This window comes from Sus scrofa, chromosome 15 (assembly GCF_054392235.1).
Source record: "Sus scrofa isolate SSC_HxYL_T2T_F1_AM1 chromosome 15, Sscrofa_HxYL_maternal_Yorkshire_Landrace_v2.0, whole genome shotgun sequence".
Classification (NCBI taxonomy): Eukaryota; Metazoa; Chordata; class Mammalia; order Artiodactyla; family Suidae; genus Sus; species Sus scrofa.
Genome location: NC_139397.1, coordinates 102,695,974 through 102,716,902, shown reverse-complemented (window position 1 = coordinate 102,716,902; position 20,929 = coordinate 102,695,974). Strand labels below are relative to the sequence as shown.

Sequence of the window (20,929 nt, the reverse complement as noted above, 5' to 3'; positions counted from 1 at the left end):
AAGGAAATTTGACTGGCTATAGAATTCTAGGTTGGCAGTTCTTTCAGTAGTTAAAAAAAAAAAAAATTATTTCAATTGCTTTGTCCTCATTGTTTCTCATGGGAAATTGGTTTTCATTCAAATAGTCCTCCAGTAGTAATGCATCAGATTTCTCTGCTTGCTTTGAAAAATTTTTTTGTCTTTAGTTTTCAGCAATTTGATTATTGTATGTCTGGACATTGATTGCATTGCATTTATCCTGTTTAGGGTTAACTGAGCTTCTTGAATCTATAAGTTTATACCTTTCTCAAATTTTGAAATTATTTCTTCAAGTACTATTTTTATGCCACATTCTCTTCTATTTCTGAGTTCATGATGATATGAATCTTAGGTCTTTTGAGGCTCTGTTCTTCAACACCCTCCCCCCCATGTCCCTCTATTTTCTGGATTGGATAATTCCTATTGATCTGTCTTTTGAGTTTACTGACGCCTTCCTTAGTCATCTCCATTCTTCTATTGATACCAATCAGTGAATTTTCTGTTTCAGTTATTGCAATTTTAAAAATGAAAATTTACTCTTGAATTGACTTTCTATCTTTCCATCCTTTTCAAGGGTGGTCATCATTACTTTTTGCAGAATTTTATAAAAGACATTGTTGGATAATTTCAACATTTGTGTCATCTTATTGTTCTGATAAAAATTGAGATTTTACTAGTTTTTCCTATATAAACTAATTTTTTACTACGCTCTAGACATTTTGTGTATTACTTTCTAAGACTCTGGCTATTTAAAGTCCTATGGGGAATGTTGATATTTTTGTTATAGCAGTAGTCAACCTAGCTGGATTTAGGCTGCACATCCTAATTAGTTTTCTGTAGGTTGTGATTTTCAATACAGTTTCATTTCCAAAGGCATTTGCAGTGCCTTTCATATCTCTCCCCTATGTGTACTACTCAGTAGCTGGTTTGAGGTCAGGGCAATGATCTATCCCATAATTTAGTTTTTAGACTAAAATATACTGTTTATTATCAGGTTAAGACATGCCCAGTGGTGAACCCAGTGGTTCATAAATAATTTTATGAAATTATTTCCCAAGCTCCTTCCTCTCTGTGTTTGCCTCAATACTTTTCGTTTCCTTGGATGTCTCCTTTTTGGTTCTTTGGCTAAAAAGTTGGGGCTTTATTTATCCTGCTCTGTGATGTACTTCCTGTTACTACTTCTGCACCAGGGGTCAAGCTGCGGAGGACAAAGCAGTGAGGGTTTGACCCAATCTCTTGACACCACATGTTGTCCTATCAGAAAGGAAGATTTCATCCATTAACACTTTAGGCTTCTGAGGGTCTCCCATGGTGCAGCTGTTGCTGCCACCACTGTCCTATAATTGTTTCAGATATGGGATAGAAGAGAATGAAGTGTTAGGAGACCTTTTCCTGCTTCCTGAGTCAGAACTGGACTGCCCTCTTTCTGCATGATGCATACTTCCAGGTTACAGGCTGTGTTGAAACCAGAGAGGATAGCAAAGGTTGAAAAAATGGTGAAGCTACTACCACCAACTTGGTGGTACTGCTCTTCTTCCTGCTGCTATTTACTTTTCAGAGTCCGTATGTAGCTGCTTCATGAATTCTGTTCAGGTTTTAGAGCTGCATTCAGTGAGAGAGACATAATGGAATCTACTTACTCCTTCTTTCCATAAAATATACTTTTAAAAGAAGTAGGGCATATGTGCATAAAAGGCACAAGTCATAAGCATGCAGCCCAGTGCACTTTCACAAAGTAAACTACTGCACAGATAAAGATATATTCCATTACCAGCACTCCAGAAGCCTCCACGTACCTTTCCAAACCACTTCTTCCACTCTTCTTCCCAAAGGTAACTACTAGCATAAATTCTAACAGCATAGATTAATTTTGCCTGATTTTTAATTTTTATGGATGGAATCCTACTGTGTGTGTGGTGTGCGTGTGGCTTCCTTTGTTGTTCATCATGCTGTATATAGCAGTACTTTTAAATTTTCATTGCTATGTGGTATTCTATCATATGAATATACCACACTTCATTTTTCATTTTTTTTTTTGTCTTTTTGTCTTTGTTGTTGTTGTTGTTGTTGTTGTTGCTATTTCTTGGGCCGCTCCCGTGGCATATGGAGGTTCCCAGGCTAGGGGTTGAATCGGAGCTGTAGCCACCGGCCTACGCCAGAGCCACAGCAACGCAGGATCCCAGCCGCGTCTGCAACCTACACCACAGCTCACGGCAATGCCGGATCGTTAACCCACTGAGCAAGGGCAGGGACCGAACCCGCAACCTCATGGTTTCTAGTCGGATTCGTTAACCACCGCGCCACGACGGGAACTCCTCATTTTTCATTTTAATGTTCCTGGACATTTCATTTGTTGTATTTTTTTTAAACTACGACTAATGCTGCATTTGTTTCTGTAAGAACATTATAACTACAATTAGTTACTGTATCCTTCTTTTTTACTTTCTCAGAAATAGTACTTTGCACTGATTTGGGTCTGTATGTAGGGATCTGTAAGGTGTCTTATACGTGGAAGTGAAACCTTTGTTAAGTTGAAAATAAGATTGAAACGGTTTTCACTGATGATTTTCTTTTTTTTTTTTTTTTTTTTTTTTTTTTTTGTCTTTTGTCTTTTGTCTTTTGTCTTTTTGTTGTTGTTGCTATTTCTTGGGCCGCTCCCGCGGCATATGGAGGTTCCCAGGCTAGGGGTTGAATCGGAGCTGTAGCCACCGGCCTACGCCAGAGCCACAGCAACGCAGGATCCGAGCCGCGTCTGCAACCTACACCACAGCTCACGGCAACGCCGCATCGTAAACCCACTGAGCAAGGGCAGGGACCGAACCCGCAACCTCATGGTTCCTAGTCGGATTCGTTAACCACTGCGCCACGACGGGAACTCCTCACTGATGATTTTCACTGAATCTTAACCAGAGTGACAAGTATTTGAAATGAGGATAGGTATGCCCCAACAAACATTTATCTTTGAAAAAACACAAGTTGGAGTTCCCCAGTGGCTCAATAGTTTAAAGATCTGGTGTTGTCACTGCTATGGCGTGGGTTTGATCACTGGCCCTGGAACTTCTGTATGCTGCAGCCATGGCCAAAAATACTCCAAATAAATTAAAGTGATTTATTTAGAATTATTTTGTTGCCTTCTTAATGTGATTGGGAATGTTCCTATAGTGTCATAACATCACCTGGAAATCACTATTATCTAGTAGTGGTGCTGTTTTGAGAATCACTCCTACTATTATATTTGGTCAAAACAAACCAAAAATTCAAATAGTACAACTGGTGACCAAAATTTCAGGCCAAATGCATTCACATGCTCTCAGTTTGTCAAGAAATTATGCTTAGAATAATATAGCACTTCATTGTATAGAAGAAAATATTAATGACACTATAAACGATATACAAAAATAGTTCAATGTGTGAGAACTGCCTAGAATGAATAGTGTTCCTGGATTCAGTGTTTTCTGTTCCTCTTTTATAAATGTGTTTTCCTGTCCCCTGATATAATGAGAGTGGTGAGAACAAACTAATAGGCAGGCAAAACCAAGCTCATTCTTGTGAAAAGATACACGGACATAGTCCCATGTTCCAAAAAGAAAATACAATTTATCCACAGTCAGAACTTTATCCTTTGGAGTAGTGTAACAGCTGAGGTTGATTATGATAAAACAGGAAATGAGGAAGACACAGAAACATTGTAACCCTCATAACCCCTCTTTCAAAAGTGTCAAGCTGTTTCTGTCTGGAATTTGGAAAAGAAATTCTTTCACTCCCAGTTAATTTGTCCTTAGCCTCAAAGCTGAACAGTCTTCTTTTTTTGGAGATAATCACTCCGTCTGAGCAGCTTCCAATTTGTGAATGTGTTTTGGTTTTATAAACCCACTATCATAATAAGGAGTACATCCTCTCTAGTTTCCATAACATGGAATGTGGAGACAAACAATTTTGGTTCTATTCTGCTGAGTCACTTGGTCTGTCAAAACCAACACAGAAAATTAAGGCAGGTATTCACATGGTGGAATGAAAAGATAAATTGTTTATCAAAGCAATTCTGAAAAAGAATCCCTCAGTTTTCTATTTGGTGGTGGTGACCAATTTATGAGCTTTTGTATTTGAGAAACACAAATTTCCCCGAAGAGGTGATAGAGTTGACGCTAGTTAACTTTATGAGCATAACCAAATTACTTAACCTGTTGCTCTGGATCTGTTTCTTTTTAAATATAAAATCAGATCATATTGACGTCTGAGTTCTGGTGTATATTTGTGATGTATTTTCAAATTTTGGAAACATGAATAGTAGCTCCTTCTGTGGGCTGGGTATTCTTCACAGTTTTCACTAACATCTTCAAGGCCCTTATTCAAAGGTGCTTCAGAGAAACTCCTCTGAGCAGCTGAGTAACTGGAGATTCTTGATTGCCTGCAAATGCCAGGCCTGCCCCAGCCACCCTCACCCTTTTATGGGATGACCAATGCCTAGCTTTAGTAGTATAGACCAATTCTCTCTCTTTCCTTCTCCAAATTTATTTCCTCACCTTTGGCTTCCTACTAATTTGAGAAAGGAGTCCAATTTTTTCCTTTTGGGGCAAATGTTTAGTGATTATAGGAGCTGAATTATCTTGTGGCAACTTCTCCCCTTTTTTTTAATATTTATACAGTAGCTTACAAATATATGGTGGGGTTTTTTTTTTGTTTGTTTTGTTTTTTCACTGCTTTGCTGTATTGGACACTTTTGATTAATACATATTCCAAAGCATTCTTCTCTCTGAACTATTACCCAAATTGTCCTAGTTCTTCTCTTCCTGTTCTCCGGCTGTCCGCATCCCCCAGGGCTCTGTGCTTGGCCTCTGCACCTCATAATGAGTTCTTCCTGTTGGAGGTCATTCAGTTATGTGGGCTTAATGATCACTCTTGTGAATGACAGTTCTTGTCACTCTCCCAGGTAGAGTTCCACATTTCTCCTCCAATAAACACTTCTACTCAAGCAACCTATTTGTGCTTCAAATATGGCATTTAATCATTATCTTTTCATTAAAAATTTACTCTTTGCAACTTTTGTTTTACTGTGTGGCACCATTGTTTCCCTAGATCCCCTGTCTGCTGAAACATCATGTCAATCTATTGGTCCAGCCATCCCACTCTTCATCACAAATTTAAGGACAATCTCTTGCACCAGGCATACTGTATGCCAAAGACAGGGAGTAAAGGAGTGAAGAGTTGAAGGCACTTTTCTTTCACCTCTTTTCTATGTGCTTGGCTCTGAGTGGATACATGATGTTCTGAAAGACTGTAAAGCCCACTTTGCTCTTCTGTTAACTGACATCTTTCAAGTATCTGTATATCACAAAACACTTCCGATCTCAGAAGAGAAAACGGGCATTTTGCATTGGTTCTCTATATTTTATGTATCCTGAATGAGTATTGGATCCAGAAATCTTCCAAAAGGCAGTTTATTTAAAATTGTCCAAAGACATAAATCCTAAAGGAGTAAACTAAATTTCCTTTTCTGAGTAATATAATATTAGTTCCCTCCGGTTTTTTTTGTTTGTTTGTTTGTTTGTTTTTGTCTTTTTGCCTTTTTCTAGGGCTGCTTCCTGCAGCATATGGAGGTTCCCAGACTAGGAGTTTAATCAGAGCTGTAGCCACCGGCCTTCACCAGAGCCACAGCAACAGAGGATCTGAGCTGAGTCTGCAACCTACACAGCTCACGGCAACGCCGGATCCTTAACCCAAGGTTCCCTTTATCTTAAGCAATCCCCTTTTACAAAGTGCAAATTACAATGAATTGAGGCCTTTATTATATTTGAGGTTTGCTTTTTCAGCTAAATTGAGCAAATGTTATTTTTGCTTTTTAAAGCCTTATTATATTACCTAAGGTCACTAATCAACTTCATTGCATTTTCCACATTTTGCTCTAATCCAAAATAAAACCTAATATGATATTCTTTGCCCTGTGTATATGTTTAGGAAATAACTATTATTTTGAACACGTAATGTATAGCTGCTAAGTCATGACACACTTTAATTTATGGAAAAATGAAAGGAATTAATATAAGTATGAATTTTTATGTTAATGGTACTTATAGTAAAATTGTGGCACATACAGTTCCTAAGTGTATGCACATTGAATTTTGACAAATGTCGGTACTCATGTAGCTATCACCCAGGTCAAGATAAAGAGCACTTCCATGACCCCTGAGAATTCCCTTAGGCTGAAGTAATCACCCACGCCTCCATGAAGCAAGCACAAGTCTGACTGTTAACTACCATAGATTAATAAGATTAATGCTGTTTGTTCTTGGGCTTCGTGGTCATGGAATCACATAGTACATACTCTTTTTTGACTGGCTGCTTTTATTTTTGCATAACACTTTTGAGATTTACCCATTTAGTTCTGTGTATCATTTCATTCTTTTTTATTGTGGAATAGTATACTTTTATATGAACATAATGCCAGTGTGATTTCTAAATTCTATTCTTTTTTATATAGTTCTCGCCAAACTAAATATAGTATATATAAATCAAATTTCTGTCTTTAGAAAAAAATTAGCAAATTTTTATCCTCAAACTTAGAGATTTTTTTTTTTTTAGAAAGTTTTCTGTTTCATAAACAGCTCAAGTTTGCATAAAATGCCTTCTGATTTTTTTGGATTTATATATTCCTGCTACTGCTTATAGCTAACATCCAATGAATGGTTAAGTAACATGCTTTGTGCTAAATTCTTTATGTGAATTACTCTTTAAATTCTTACAATAACTCTGTGAGGGAGCCACATTAGTTTAGAACTAGGTTTTGTAACTTGCCCAAGGCACATAGCTCAGAAGGGATAGAACTGGGATTTAATCTCATGTGCCCTTAATCACTTTGCCATATTCTTTAGTTCTATAGTGATTATTAGAACAGCCACATATATGATCATTTTGGCTTGCTAAGCTTAATCCTTCAAATCTGGATGTGTACATGATAATTCAAATGGAATCCCTTCATCAGGACAGAAATTAACTTAGTACCTGAATCACAATAGTACAGTCAGGCACTGTTGAAAAAATTTGATTATTTTGCTTACTTTTGGTAGGCACCACAGTTCTATAGATGGCAAGGAGCCTTGGGAAATTATTGCTTCTCTTACTCATCAAATGGTCATTACAAATGAGGGATTGGGATTGTGCAAAAGTAAATCTGACATTTATGGGCCATGGCGTGCTAGGTGCTGTGAAAAGTATTTTATATCCATCATCTCATTTAATTCTCTCAGTAATGCCACAAGATACCACTTTTAAGATATTAACAGTTACATAAATAGTAAAAGAGGAATCCTATATTTAAACCCAGCTGTATCTGACAGTAAAAGTCCATCCTTTTAACCATGGTGTTTTCTGGACTCCGCCTGAGCAGTATAGATCCACTTAGTGGTATAGATCAAATTGATTACTCATTCTGCAAGAGATGCATTGCTGTTCTTTTTAAAATTTTGCTTTCATCATTGAGATTAGGAAGCTAGGTTCTGGTTTTTGTTTTTGTTTTTTGTTTTTTTTTAATGCACCAGGAATAATAAGATCCTTTAGATTTTCAATGAAGTGTCCATTTCATGACTTATAATTTTGGGAAGAGGGAAGGTGGTCCTAGAGGTAGAATTTAGGGTTGTTTCACCATCTCTTTGTTTCTAGAAGGGCAGTGAAACTGACTTCTGGAAGGCCAAATGATATCCTCCTACCCTCCACTAAGCTCCATCGGTGCATGTTCCATAATGCTCCTTATTGCTCTTTTGATGATTTTGATGGTAAAGTTGATCATCCATCTAATGCATTGACTTCCGCACTTCACTAAGCCGTTTGTTCTACCCCAGCCATCTACTTCCATGGGCACATTTTAGCAGTGGTTACAGCTCTGTAATACTAATTTCAAATATCCCATTCTTTGCCTACCGTCTTTTTTCATTCCAGCAGATTTGCTCTACTATCTCCACCGCTAAAAACTTTACTCCACTAGGATTGCCTCTTCATTATATCCCACTTAGAATTATTGTTCAGCCCCAACCTCCTTGTCTACCTGAGATTTCATGGTCTATTGTAATAATCATTCCCTCAATTCCCTTGCCAATATTTTCTTCTGCCATACTTGCTTGGCAAATTCTCAATTCTTTTTGCTGGTGAAAATTACTCAAGTGGGGTTACTGGTTTTACTTTAAGTTCAAGATAAAATTCAAATACACAATCAACATTGCCTAGCAATCCTACCTTGTTTCTCTAGAAAGTTGCCTTTCCACTCAATAAAATAACTGTTTTATACTTTATCTCCTCTCCTTTTCCAACCCCTGCTTCTCTTCCCCCTCATTCCCATGGCTAATGATGTCATCCTTCAGTGAGAAAGTAAAAGCTATTAGAAGGAACTCTAATCATCCCACCAACAGATTTATAAGCTTGTTGACATCAGTGCCCCTCCTTCCTTTTTATTCTTGTGCAGTAGATGGAGTGTCCCTCTGGCTTTCCACGTCCTTTTCTCCCCCTAGTTCAGTGTCCCATCTTCTTCTTCCCAAGTGAATTTAATGTCACCCTTTCTCTTGTAAGTCATTTGAGCTTTGAGGGTGCTCTTCTCAAAGTGAGTTCTCCTCTTCTCTTGAAACACCATCTTCTTTCAGCTTTTTTAGTCCACTCTCGCCTGTATTTCTTTCTCACCATTGGATGCTCTTTCTCAGTCTCCTTTAAGGACTTCTTTACATCTTGCGTATAAAGATATAGCCTCTGCCTAGATAACTACAATTCTTCTTTCAGGTTTTGAGCTTTAATGTCATTTCTCAAAGAGCATTGAAGATCAGACTAGTTTAGATCATCAAGTTGTATGTTCTCATTGCACATTGTACTTTTCTTTCACAGCATGTATTGTGTATAAAGACAATTTTTTTTTTTTTTTGGTCTTTTGCCTTTGCTAGGGCTGCTCCCACAGCATATAGAGGTTCCCAGGCTAGGGGTCTAATCGGAGCTGTAGCCACTGGCCTACACCAGAGCCACAGCAGTGCAGGATCTGAGCCGTGACTGCTACTTACACCACAGCTCATGGCATTGCTGGATCCTTAACCCACTGAGCGAGGCCAGGGGTCGAACCCACAACCTTACAGTTCCCAGTCAGATTCATTAACCATTGACCACGATGGGAACTCCTAAAAACAAATTATTCTGAGTATAATTATTTGTTCAATGTCTGTATCCTATTCTGTATTGGCAATATTGCTCATCTGGTGTCCTACATGCCTGGCACAGAGCTTTGCATGTAGCAGATGCCCAATAAATATTTGTAAAAGGAATGAATTAATATATGTGACTTAAAGTGTTTAGCAAATGTTAGTTTTTTTCTTTCCCATTTCATATTTAGAGAAGCATAGATATCCCAGGGCTGTAGAATCAGAAAATACTATTTCTATGGAAGAAAGACAAGTTTATGATGCAAAGGATGTTTACATATGTTTAAAATTACTTAAGACATGCTCATGGACACCGCTTATAAGCAATTGAAAATATAGATTTGGGAGTTCCTGTCATGGCGCAGTGGTTAACGAATCCGACTAGGAACCATGAGGTTGCGGGTTCGGTCCCTGCCCTTGCTCAGTGGGTTAACGATCCGGCGTTGCCGTGAGCTGTGGTGAAGGTTGCAGACGCGGCTCGGATCCCGTGTTGCTGTGGCTCTGGCGTAGGCCGGTGGCTACAGCTCCGATTCAACCCCTAGCCTGGGAACCTCCATATGCCGCGGGAGCGGCCCAAGAAATAGCAACAACAACAACAACAACAACAACAAAAAGAAAATATAGATTTGGGTATCAGTAATGAAATCACAATTAAGGGTTCTAACATTTTTGGGGGCTGCACCCATAACTTGTGAAAATTCTCGGGCCAGGGACTGAACCTGCACCATAGCAGTGACCCATGCCACAGCAGGGACAATGCTGGATACTTAACTTGCTGAGCCACCAAGGAACTCCAACATTTTATTTCTTACATCTATTTTAAAATTTGTCGTGGTCTGCTCTTATGTGTCTTACAATGGAGGAAAGGTGGACAAGGTCAAACTTAAAACATATAATTCATATGGTGCAAATTAAAATTAAACTGATCTGATTAGGAAAAGTCAGTCTTGAAAGGGTGGTAACAGAAATAGCAATACAATTAGAATTGTATTTTCTTTTTTCCCCCCTACTTTTTGGCAGTAAATCTTGAGCACAGATCCTTAAAAAGTCAGAAAAATGCTATTAGATAGTAATATTCCAAAGTCATGGTACATGAAAGGTTATAGGCGTTTAAGAATCTGCTAAAGTTAATTATAGTTTTACAGCTCTGGAGGACAGCCAGGAGAAAGAAGTCAGTTTCAAACAAAGGTCAGGATTAGATAGAAAGTCATTTACACTTAAAGCTTGACTCAAAGTTGCCTTAAATAGTGAAGGTTTGAGTATTAAATTTCCTAATTGTGTCAGGTACTTAAAATTTTTACATCTTGTAAAATCATATGACTAAGACTATTCTCTTTATGTGTTGTCAATAAATGAGTTCAGGGGTTTTTTTTGTTTTTGTTTTTTGAGTAAAAAACTGAATAAAGAAGGATGTGGTCACTTTCCACCTAGAACTATGTTTCTAAGAGGCCTCAGTGTTGAGACAGTGGGGCCGTTCAGGGCTTGGGCACTGCAGTGCACTGGAGGGCAGCTCCCCTGAATTGTAGACCAGATTCTAATGTGCATGATGCATGTTAATTTTACGAATTCCTATCTGTTCTAGGATGGTAAACTCATATTCATCCTAGGGTAATAAAGAGTATTTAGTTTCATTAGCAGAGAAGTAGGGCATTGTTGATTCTAGAAGAGTAGGGAGAGAACCCAGCTAGAAAGTGGGAAGGAAGGCTGCCCAAGACAGTTTCCTGGTCCTGCTCCAGAGCACTTGTGGGATATAGGACCATATTCCATTCTGTAATTCAGAGCATAATATGTAATTCTAGACTTTGAGGGAAATGAATTACCAATATTAAACCCTCCCCACATTTGAAGAACTCTTTGCCACTTCTTAATTTATTTTGTTGCAGCCAGCTACTTTAAGGTTTTTACATTTTTTTCCTTGATAAGAGCACCAAGGCAGTTCCTTTACAAATTTTTCTTCTTGAAAGTGGAATGCAAGGGAATCAATATCTAATGGTCTTTGTGCATAGCTCAGTAAATTAATAAGTTTGTACTTTGCCACCATGGGAAAGAAAGACCTTGTGCCCTTGGGAAGCTGAGAAAGGAAGGCTATTAGCAAAATTATTAGTGAATTAAAGTAGATATGATAATGCTACAGGCCCAATAAAAGGTCTGAGAAATCAACTATTGGTAAATAAAGAGAAGCTGTTGCAATCTGATTCAGGATGTCTAGTAGAAAAAAATGTAGTAAATAATGCATGCAGTATATCCCTATATGTCTTTCCCCCCATTTCCTAGTTATTGGGCTTTTGGAATAAATATGTAGATGTGAGTAGAAATACTTTAGAAGAGGAATAGTCCTCTAGATCTGTTGATCTAAGATACGCTTTTCATGAATATCCTCAGACATGAATGTTTGGATTGAGTTAGCATAAATAAGTGAAAGTAAGTTCTTCTGTGTTTGAGCCATGTGGATATAAAATTCTACTCCTCCTTATTGATCTGTTATTTTATGGAGCTACTAGTTACTTCCACTGGACAGATATTTGCTTGTGGCAAGAGCTAGGGGTTGGAGCATAGAGAAGGCCTCATACATCTAGTATGACCCTGCCAACTCTGAGACCACCAGGAGAAACCAGTGCTTTGGGGAGGAACAGAATTCAGCTCCAAGAATAAAATTGCTTAGGTCATTAGCTAATAGGAAAGAGTCTAGCTAATATATGCATTTGTGCATGTAGTTGTGGAAATACCCATTTGGAATCTTCTTGAGTTATTGTATGATGTAATTTTTTGGAAAAATCTCTGCCAGGAAAGTTTTGTAGAATCCATTGTTTATGCTTCAAGCAAAGTTATATGGTAACAATCTCAAATTAGACTCAATCCAGTGACAGTACTTTTGCCAAGAATTTTTATTAGAACAAGTGGAAATTTCTGAAGAATTACAAATATGCAGATAATTTATCTATATGCATTAATTTAATGAATAGATATTTTTATTTAAAAATCAAGAAAATTTTTTGGCCACACCCACTGTATGTGGAAGTTTCCAGGCCAGGGATTGAACCGATGCCACAGTAGTGGCCAGAACAGTGACTGTGCTAGACCCTTAACCTGCTACACTATCACGGAACTCCCAAGATAGGTATTTTTAAAGAGATAGAAAAACACAAGTCCATATCTATATGTGGGTGAAGATGATTGTAAGTCAAAGACCATAGCATTTACTTCTTCAGAAATAGTCTCATCTCAAGAGTAATCTCTCCTTTAAAAATGTGTGACATTTGGTATAAAGTAAAACTATACAATAGAAGTAGAAACTTTCCATTCTGTTTGAAATGGGAATAAAAACATTTTGTTAATAAGAAAGTTACTTCTTTTTTTTTTTTGTCTTTTTGTCTTTTGTTGTTGTTGTTGTTGCTATTTCTTGGGCCGCTTCGGCGGCATATGGAGGTTCCCAGGCTAGGGGTTGAATCGGAGCTGTAGCCACCGGCCTACGCCAGAGCCACAGCAACGCAGGATCCGAGCCGCGTCTGCAACCTACACCACAGCTCACGGCAATGCCGGATCGTTAACCCACTGAGCAAGGGCAGGGACCGAACCCTCAACCTCATGGTTCCTAGTCGGATTCGTTAACCACTGCGCCACGACGGGAACTCCAGAAAGTTGCTTTTTGAAGAGTCTTCTTCAAAATAGAAACCAGCACTGATATTACCTATTATTTATTGGGCTACGATTGTTGTTCCACAGATATTGTGTTAACAATTATCTGCAGAACAAGAGAATTTCTCAACACTACATTGAGAACATGCTAACTTCTCTCCTGGGTGAGAACAGCAGTGCGATTGCTCTTGCTTCTGGTTCCAGCACCTATTCCCAGGAGAGATGCTTATTTCTAGAATTGAAGAATTAGTGAGGGTAGTGGTGTTAACTCTCCTTGGGAGTGTTACTTCAAAGCATATTATCTGTGAGTTCAACTAGAAATAACATTTATTTTGATTAGACAACGCAATGTCAAATGGTCAACAAAAACTTCTGCCTTTTATTGGTCTCCATGCTAACATAAAACGCTTTTTATTTATTTTTTTTTTTTTTTTTTTTTTTTTAGTTTTATTTATTTATTTTTATTTTTTATTTTTATTTATTTATTTTTTTTATTAAATTTTATTTTCCCACTGTACAGCAAGGGGGTCTGGTTATCCTTACATGTATACATTACAATTACAGTTTTTCCCCCACCATTTCTTCTGTTGCAACATGAGTATCTAGACATAGTTCTCAATGCTATTCAGCGGGATCTCCTTGTAAATCTATTCTACGTTGTGACTGATAAGCCCAAGCTCCTGATCCCTCCCACTCCCTCCCCCTCCCATCAGGCAACCACAAGTCTCTTCTCCAAGTCCATGATTGATTTTCTTTTCTGAGGAGATGTTCATTTGTGCTGGATATTAGATTCCAGTTATAAGTGATGTCATATGGTATTTGTCTTTGTCTTTCTGGGTCATTTCACTCAGTATGAGATTCTCTAGTTCCATCCATGTTGCTGCAAATGGCATGATGTCATCCTTTTTTATGGCTGAGTAGTATTCCATCGTGTATATATACCACATCTTCCGAATCCAATCCTCTGTCGATGGACATTTGGATTGTTTCCATGTCCTGGCTATTGTGAATAGTGCTGCAATGAACATGCGGGTGCATGTGTCTCTTTTAAGTAGAGCTTTGTCCGGATAGATGCCCAAGAGTGGGATTGCAGGGTCATATGGAAGTTCTATGTATAGATTTCTAAGGTATCTCCAAACTGTTCTCCATAGTGGCTGTACCAGCTTACATTCCCACCAACAGTGCAGGAGGGTTCCCTTTTCTCCACAGCCCCTCCAGCACTTGTTATTTGTGGATTTATTAATGATGGCCATTCTGACTGGTGTGAGGTGGTATCTCATGGTAGTTTTGATTTGCATTTCTCTTATAATCAGCGATGTTGAGCATTTTTTCATGTGTTTGTTGGCCATCTGTATATCTTCCTTGGAGAAATGTCTATTCAGGTCTTTTGCCCATTTTTCCATTGATTGATTGGTTTTTTTGCTGTTGAGTTGTATAAGTTGCTTGTATATTCTAGAGATTAAGCCCTTGTCAGTTGCATCATTTGAAACTATTTTCTCCCATTCTGTAAGTTGTCTTTTTGTTTTCTTTTGGGTTTCCTTTGCTGTGCAAAAGCTTTTCAGTTTGATGAGGTCCCATGGGTTTATTTTTGCTCTAGTTTCTATTGCTTTGGGAGACTGACCTGAGAAAATATTCATGATGTTGATGTCAGAGAGTGTTTTGCCTATGTTTTCGTCTAGGAGTTTGATGGTGTCCTGTCGTATATTTAAGTCTTTCAGCCATTTGGAGTTTATTTTTGTGCATGGTGTGAGGGTGTGTTCTAGTTTCATTGATTTGCATACAGCTGTCCAGGTTTCCCAGCAATGCTTACTGAATAGACTTTCCTTTTCCCATTTGATGTTCTTGCCTCCCTTGTCAAAGATTAATTGACCATAGGTGTCAGGGTTAATTTCCAGATTCTCTATTCTGTTCCATTGGTCTGTCTGTCTGTTTTGATACCAGTACCACACTGTTTTGATGACTGTGGCTTTGTAGTATTTCTTGAAGTCTGGGAGAGTTATGCCTCCTGCTTGGTTTTTGTTTCTCAGGATTGCTTTGGCGATTCTGGGTCTTTTGTTGTTCCATATAAATGTTTGGATTGTTTGTTCTAGTTCTGTGAAAAATGTCATGGGTAATTTGATAGGGATTGCATTGAATCTGTAGATTGCTTTGGGTAGGATGGCCATTTTCACAATATTAATTTTTCCAATCCAGGAACATGGAATATCTTTCCATTTTTTTACATCTTCTTTGATTTCTTTGATTAAGGTTTTATAGTTCTCGGCATATAGGTCCTTTACCTCTTTGGTTAGGTGTATTCCGAGGTATTTGATTTTGTGAGGTACAATTTTAAAAGGTATCGTATTTTTGTATTCCTTTTCTAATGCTTCATTGCTGGTATACAGAAATGCAACTGACTTCTGAATGTTAATCTTATATCCTTCTACTTTGCTGAATTTATTAATCAGTTCAAGGAGTTTTGGGGTTGAGTCCTTAGGGTTTTCTAGGTATAGAATCATGTCATCTGCATACAGTGACAGTTTGATCTCTTCTCTTCCTATATGGATGCCTTTGATTTCTTTTGTTTGTCTAATTGCTGTGGCTAAGACTTCCAAAACTATGTTGAAGAGCAGTGGTGAGAGTGGGCATCCCTGTCTTGTTCCAGATTTGAGTGAGAAGGCTTTCAGTTTTTCCCCATTGAGGATTATATTTGCTGTGGGTTTATCATAAATGGCTTTGATTATATTCAGGAATGTTCCCTCTATACCCACTTTGGCGAGGGTCTTGATCATGAATGGATGTTGAACTTTGTCAAATGCTTTTTCTGCATCTATTGAGATGATCATATGATTTTTGACTTTTTTTTTGTTAATGTGGTGTATGATGTTGATTGATTTGCGTATGTTGAACCATCCTTGTGAACCTGGGATGAACCCAACCTGGTCATGGTGTATAATTTTTTTGATATGTTGTTGGATTCGGTTGGCTAAGATTTTGTTGAGAAGTTTTGCATCTATATTCATCAATGATATTGGGCGATAGTTTTCTTTTTTGGTGGTATCTCTGCCTGGTTTTGGAATGAGGGTGATGGTGGCCTCATAGAATGTCTTTGGGAGTATTCCTTCTTCTTCAACCTTTTGAAAGAGTTTAAGGAGGATGGGCACCAATTCCTCTTTATATGTTTGATAGAATTCACCTGTGAAGCCATCTGGTCCTGGGCTTTTATTTGTAGGGAGTGATTTTATGACCTCTTCAATTTCATTTCTAGTGATTGGTCTGTTCAGTTGGTCTGTTTCTGCTTGATTCAGTTTTGGCAGGCTGTAAGATTCTAGAAAATTGTCCATTTCTTCCAGATTGTCAAACTTATTGCCATATAGTTGTTCATAGTATTCTCTTATGGTTTTTTGTATTTCTGCTGTATCCGTTGTGATTTCTCCTTTTTCATTTATAATTTTGGTGATTTGGGTTCTTTCTCTCCTCTTTTTAGTGAGTCTGGCCAGGGGTTTATCAATTTTGTTCACCTTTTCAAAGAACCAGCTCTTGGTTTTATTAATTTTCTCTATTGTTTTTTGAGTCTCTATTTTATTGATTTCTTCTTTGATCTTTACAATTTCCTTCCTTCTGCTGACTTTAGGACTTCTTTGTTCTTCTTTTTCTAATTCATTTAGGTGGAGGGTTAAGTTGTCAATTTGGGATCTTTCTTCTTTTTTGAGAAAGCCCTGGATTGCTATAAATTTCCCTCTGAGCACTGCTTTCGCAGCATCCCATAGATTTTGAGAGGTTGTGTCTTCATTATCATTTGTTTCAAGATAGTTTTTAATTTCCTTCTTGATTTCCTCATTGACCCATTGGTTTTTTAGTAGCATGTTGTTTAGTCTCCATGGAGTAGGTTTTTTCTCTTTCCTTTTCCCATGGTTGATTTCTAATTTCATGGCATTGTGGTCAGAGAAGATACTTGAGATAATTTCTATGCTCCTAAATTTATTGAGATTCGCTTTATGTCCCAATATGTGGTCGATTCTTGAGAATGTTCCATGAGCATTTGAGAAGAATGTGTATTCTGATTTTTTTGGATGTAGTGTCCTGAAGATATCAATTAAGTCTAACTTTTCTATTGTTTCCTTTAGGATCTCTGTTGCTTTATTGGTTTTCTGTCTAGAGGATCTGTCCATTGATGTGAGGGGGGTATTTAGGTCTCCTACTATGATTGTATTCTCATCAATATCTCCCTTTATGTCTGTTAATATTTGTTGTATGTAAAAACGCTTTTTAAATAAACATATTTTGTTGGTTCCTTGTCTATGATTCATGTTTTTGTTTTTTTCCCTTTTTCTGTGTGAAAGTAAAAGAAACACATACCGTTCCACCTTGAGCTTTCTCAGGGGTACTTTTTTATTTTTATTTTTATTTTTTTTTTTACTTTTGAGGGCTGCACCCACAGCATATGGAAGTTCCCAGGCTAGGGGTCGAACCAGAGCTACAGCTGCTGGCCCATGCCACAGCCACAGCAACATGGGATCTGAGCTGTGTCTGCGACCTACAACATAGCTCACTGCAACGCCGGATCCTTAACCCACTGGGCAAGGCCAGGGATTGAATCTGCATCCTCAGGGATCTAGTTGGGTTCATTTCCACTGAGCCACAATAGGAACTCAATAGGAATACTATTTTTTTTTCTTTCTAGGGCTGCGCTCGTGGCATATGGAGGTTCCCAGGCTAGGGGTTGAATTGCAGCTACAGCTGCCAGCCTATGTCACAGCCACAGGAACGCCAGATCCAAACTGCATCTGCAAACCTGCACCACAGCTCTTGGCAATGCCCAATCCTTAACCAGTGTTGCCAGGGATCAAGGCAACGAGCGAGGCCAGGGATCAAATCTGCAACCTCATGGTTTCATTTCTGCTGCACCACAATAGGAACTCCACCAGGGGTACTGTTTTTTTTTTTTTTCTTCCCACTGTACAGCAAGGGGATCAAGTTATCCTTACATGTGTACATTACAATTACATTTTTTCCCCCACCCTTTGTTCTGTTGCAACATGAGTATCTAGACAAAGTTCTCAATGCTACTCAGCAGGATCTCCTTGTAAATCTATTCTAAGTTGTGTCTGATAACCCCAAACTCTCCATCCCTCCCACTCCCTCCCCCTCCCATCAGGCAGCCACAAGTCTTTTCTCCAAGTCCATGATTTTCTTTTCTGAGGAGATGTTCATTTGTGCTGGATATTAGATTCCAGTTATAAGTGATATCATATGGTATTTGTCTTTGTCTTTCTGGCTCATTTCACTCAGTATGAGATTCTCTAGTTCCATCCATGTTGCTGCAAATGGCATGATGTCATTCTTTTTTATGGCTGAGTAGTATTTCATTGTGTATATATACCACCTCTTCCGAATCCAATCATCTGTTGATGGATGTTTGGGTTGTTTCCATCTCCTGGCTATTGTGAATAGTGCTGCAATGAACATGCGGGTGCATGTGTCTCTTTTAAGTAGAGTTTTGTCCGGATAGATGTCCAAGAGTGGGATTGCAGGGTCATATGGAAGTTCTATGTATAGATTTCGAAGGTATCTCCAAACTGTTCTCCATAGTGGCTGTACCAGTTTATATTCTCACCAACAGAACAGGAGGGTTCCCTTTTCTCCACAGCCCCTCCAGCATTTGTTATTTGTGAATTTATTAATGATGGCCATTCTGACTGGTGTGAGGTGATATCTCATGGTAGTTTTGATTTGCATTTCTCTTATAATCAGTGATGTTGAGCATTTTTTCATGTGTTTGCTGGCCATCTGTACATCTTCTTTGGAGAAATGTCTATTCAGGTCTTTTGCCCATTTTTCCATTGATTGATTGGCTTTTTTGCTGTTGGGTTGAAACCTGGACAGCTGCATGCAAAGCAATGAAACTAGAACACACCCTCACACCATGCAAAAAATAAGCTCAAAATGGCTGAAAGATTTAAATATACGACAGGACACCATCAAACTCCTAGAAGAAAACATAGGCAAAACACTCTCTGACATCAACATCATGAATATTTTCTCAGATTAGTCTCCCAAAGCAATAGAAATTAGAGCAAAAATAAACCCATGGGACCTAATCAAACTGAAAAGCTTTTGCACAGCAAAGGAAACCAAAAAGAAAACAAAAAGACAACTTTCAGAATGGGAGAAAATAGTTTCAAATGATGCAACCAACAGGGGTACTATTTTAAAGAAATCTTTACATAAACTTGAATGCCTTCTAAGGTAATTGGGTATTATTTCCTATTTTTATGTGGATTTAATGACTAACAATTTACTGTGGCTATGATGTACATATGATGTATATTTCTTAGCTAAGTACTCTGTGAACAGTATGGTAATCCATACTCCAAGATGTCAAATGATTTATCCTATACATGAAACACTTTGAGATAATTAGAATCTTTATTATCTGTACCTGTAGTATATTACATAGACAATGTTTTCTGGTCAGAACTCACCAGATATTTAAACATGGAAGTTCTCATTTCAAAATATGTGTATAATCATTTCCTCCAATTAACATTAAAAACACCATTGAGTAAACAGCAGTTATTGCCTATAGAAGGTACTCATGAGAATCACTATGTTGTATACCTGAAACTAATATATTGTAAATCATTTAAACTTCAGTTAAACATTTTAAAAATTAACTACAGAAAAGAAGGAACTCATGCCTCTCAAGAACTTCAGTAAGTTCACTGGGTTATAATAGTAATTTCACTTAATTGCTTTTATATCCAGAAACTAATATTTGGAGGAGTGGTATGTAAGCTGTAAATGGTATGTGAATGCAAGTGGTCCTGCCTGGGAGTAAACCAGTTACCAAAGCATAAGCATAGGTTGCCTCTGAGCTGGCATTGGCTCTGGTGCCATAAGCACTAAGCCTGTCTCTTTCAAGATTCTGGGGTCATGTTCTCCTCATGCATGGTAATGACTGTGTTTCCTCAGGATTTGGGTGGTTTGCTGGAGAGTGGGAAATTATGAGCATATTGACATTGAATAAGAGGCTCTGTAGACAGAATAAACATGATTGCAGTTCTAGGAGAAAGAGATCAGACAGAGAATTGCTAAGAGCTTCCTTGCTACCAAATTTGGATCTGATCTTACCCCTAACAAGTGCACATACAAAGGAAAGCTAATGTTGAAATTTTGCTTTTTATTTTTTAGAACGCTGCAAATGTAAACCTATTAGAGCTACACAGAAGACCTATTTCCGAAACAATTACAACTATGGTAAGAAGAACTTCATGACTGACCTGTAAACTGCTGGGTTAAGAAAGGGGTGTGTATGTATACATCACTTTAAGGCTTGGAAACAAATAAACAAGGACAAATTTTAAGAGCATTAGTCTTCCTGTCCCACACCAATTAAAATGTCTCATATGGGCACAATTCTTAGCAAATGCTTGATTTTGGGGGAAGCATATCAGGCAGCATGGCTGGCCTCTTAAAACCAAGCAATTAAGTACACAGAGGTGCATTTCAAAACAGGTAGGAGGGACTCTTCTCCCTCTGACAGCTGAGGAGGGTTTTGAGCTACAGTGGATCATCAGTTGTGCTTTACTGGGGTAAACAGTAAATGGGGTGAACAGAGGAGCACTTCAATGCATAAGGGTGATTCAAAGAATCAAACTTGATTTTTTAGTCTATCTCATGGAGAATACTGACAGAGTTGGAAAGAAAAACAGAAGTCGTTAGTGTTCAATGAGGGAAATGTTATCTAGCCTGACCTAGATTTGTGGCATTCTGATAAACAAAATAATAATTGAAGAGCTACCAATCCAAACACAGCTGACAAATTTACCTGGAGGGGGAAAAAGTTGTCTCTGTGCCAGGTATCGTTAGGTGGTTTCCATGCACTATCTTATGTGATTTTCTCAACTGTCCCATGAGATGTGTTATCCTTATTGTATCAGTGATTATTGAACCCAAGTTGTCCTTCTTTTGATTATTTGGAATGTAATTTTGGGTACTGGGATGTTTCAGAGTCACAAATAGCAATTACCATTGTGTTTGGGGTGGTCAATTAATAGAGTTTCCCAGTTGATAAGGAGCAAATCAACATTTGCTGTATTCCATAGGCATTTTATTATGATTTTTCC

The 20,929-nt window shown here is 38.1% G+C and overlaps 2 protein-coding genes across 2 annotated transcripts in view; one reads left to right on the top strand and one right to left on the bottom strand.

Annotated features, from left to right (window-relative positions):
• DNAJC10 (DnaJ heat shock protein family (Hsp40) member C10) overlaps window positions 1-20,929 on the bottom strand; it is a 184,309-nt gene that overhangs the window by 20,583 nt on the left and 142,797 nt on the right. The window lies entirely within an intron of this gene.
• FRZB (frizzled related protein) overlaps window positions 1-20,929 on the top strand; it is a 43,501-nt gene that overhangs the window by 13,846 nt on the left and 8,726 nt on the right. The window contains exon 3 of the mRNA NM_001243330.1: window positions 19,995-20,060. Within this exon, the coding sequence (NP_001230259.1) occupies window positions 19,995-20,060 (66 nt within the window). The remainder of the gene's footprint in view (window positions 1-19,994; window positions 20,061-20,929) is intronic.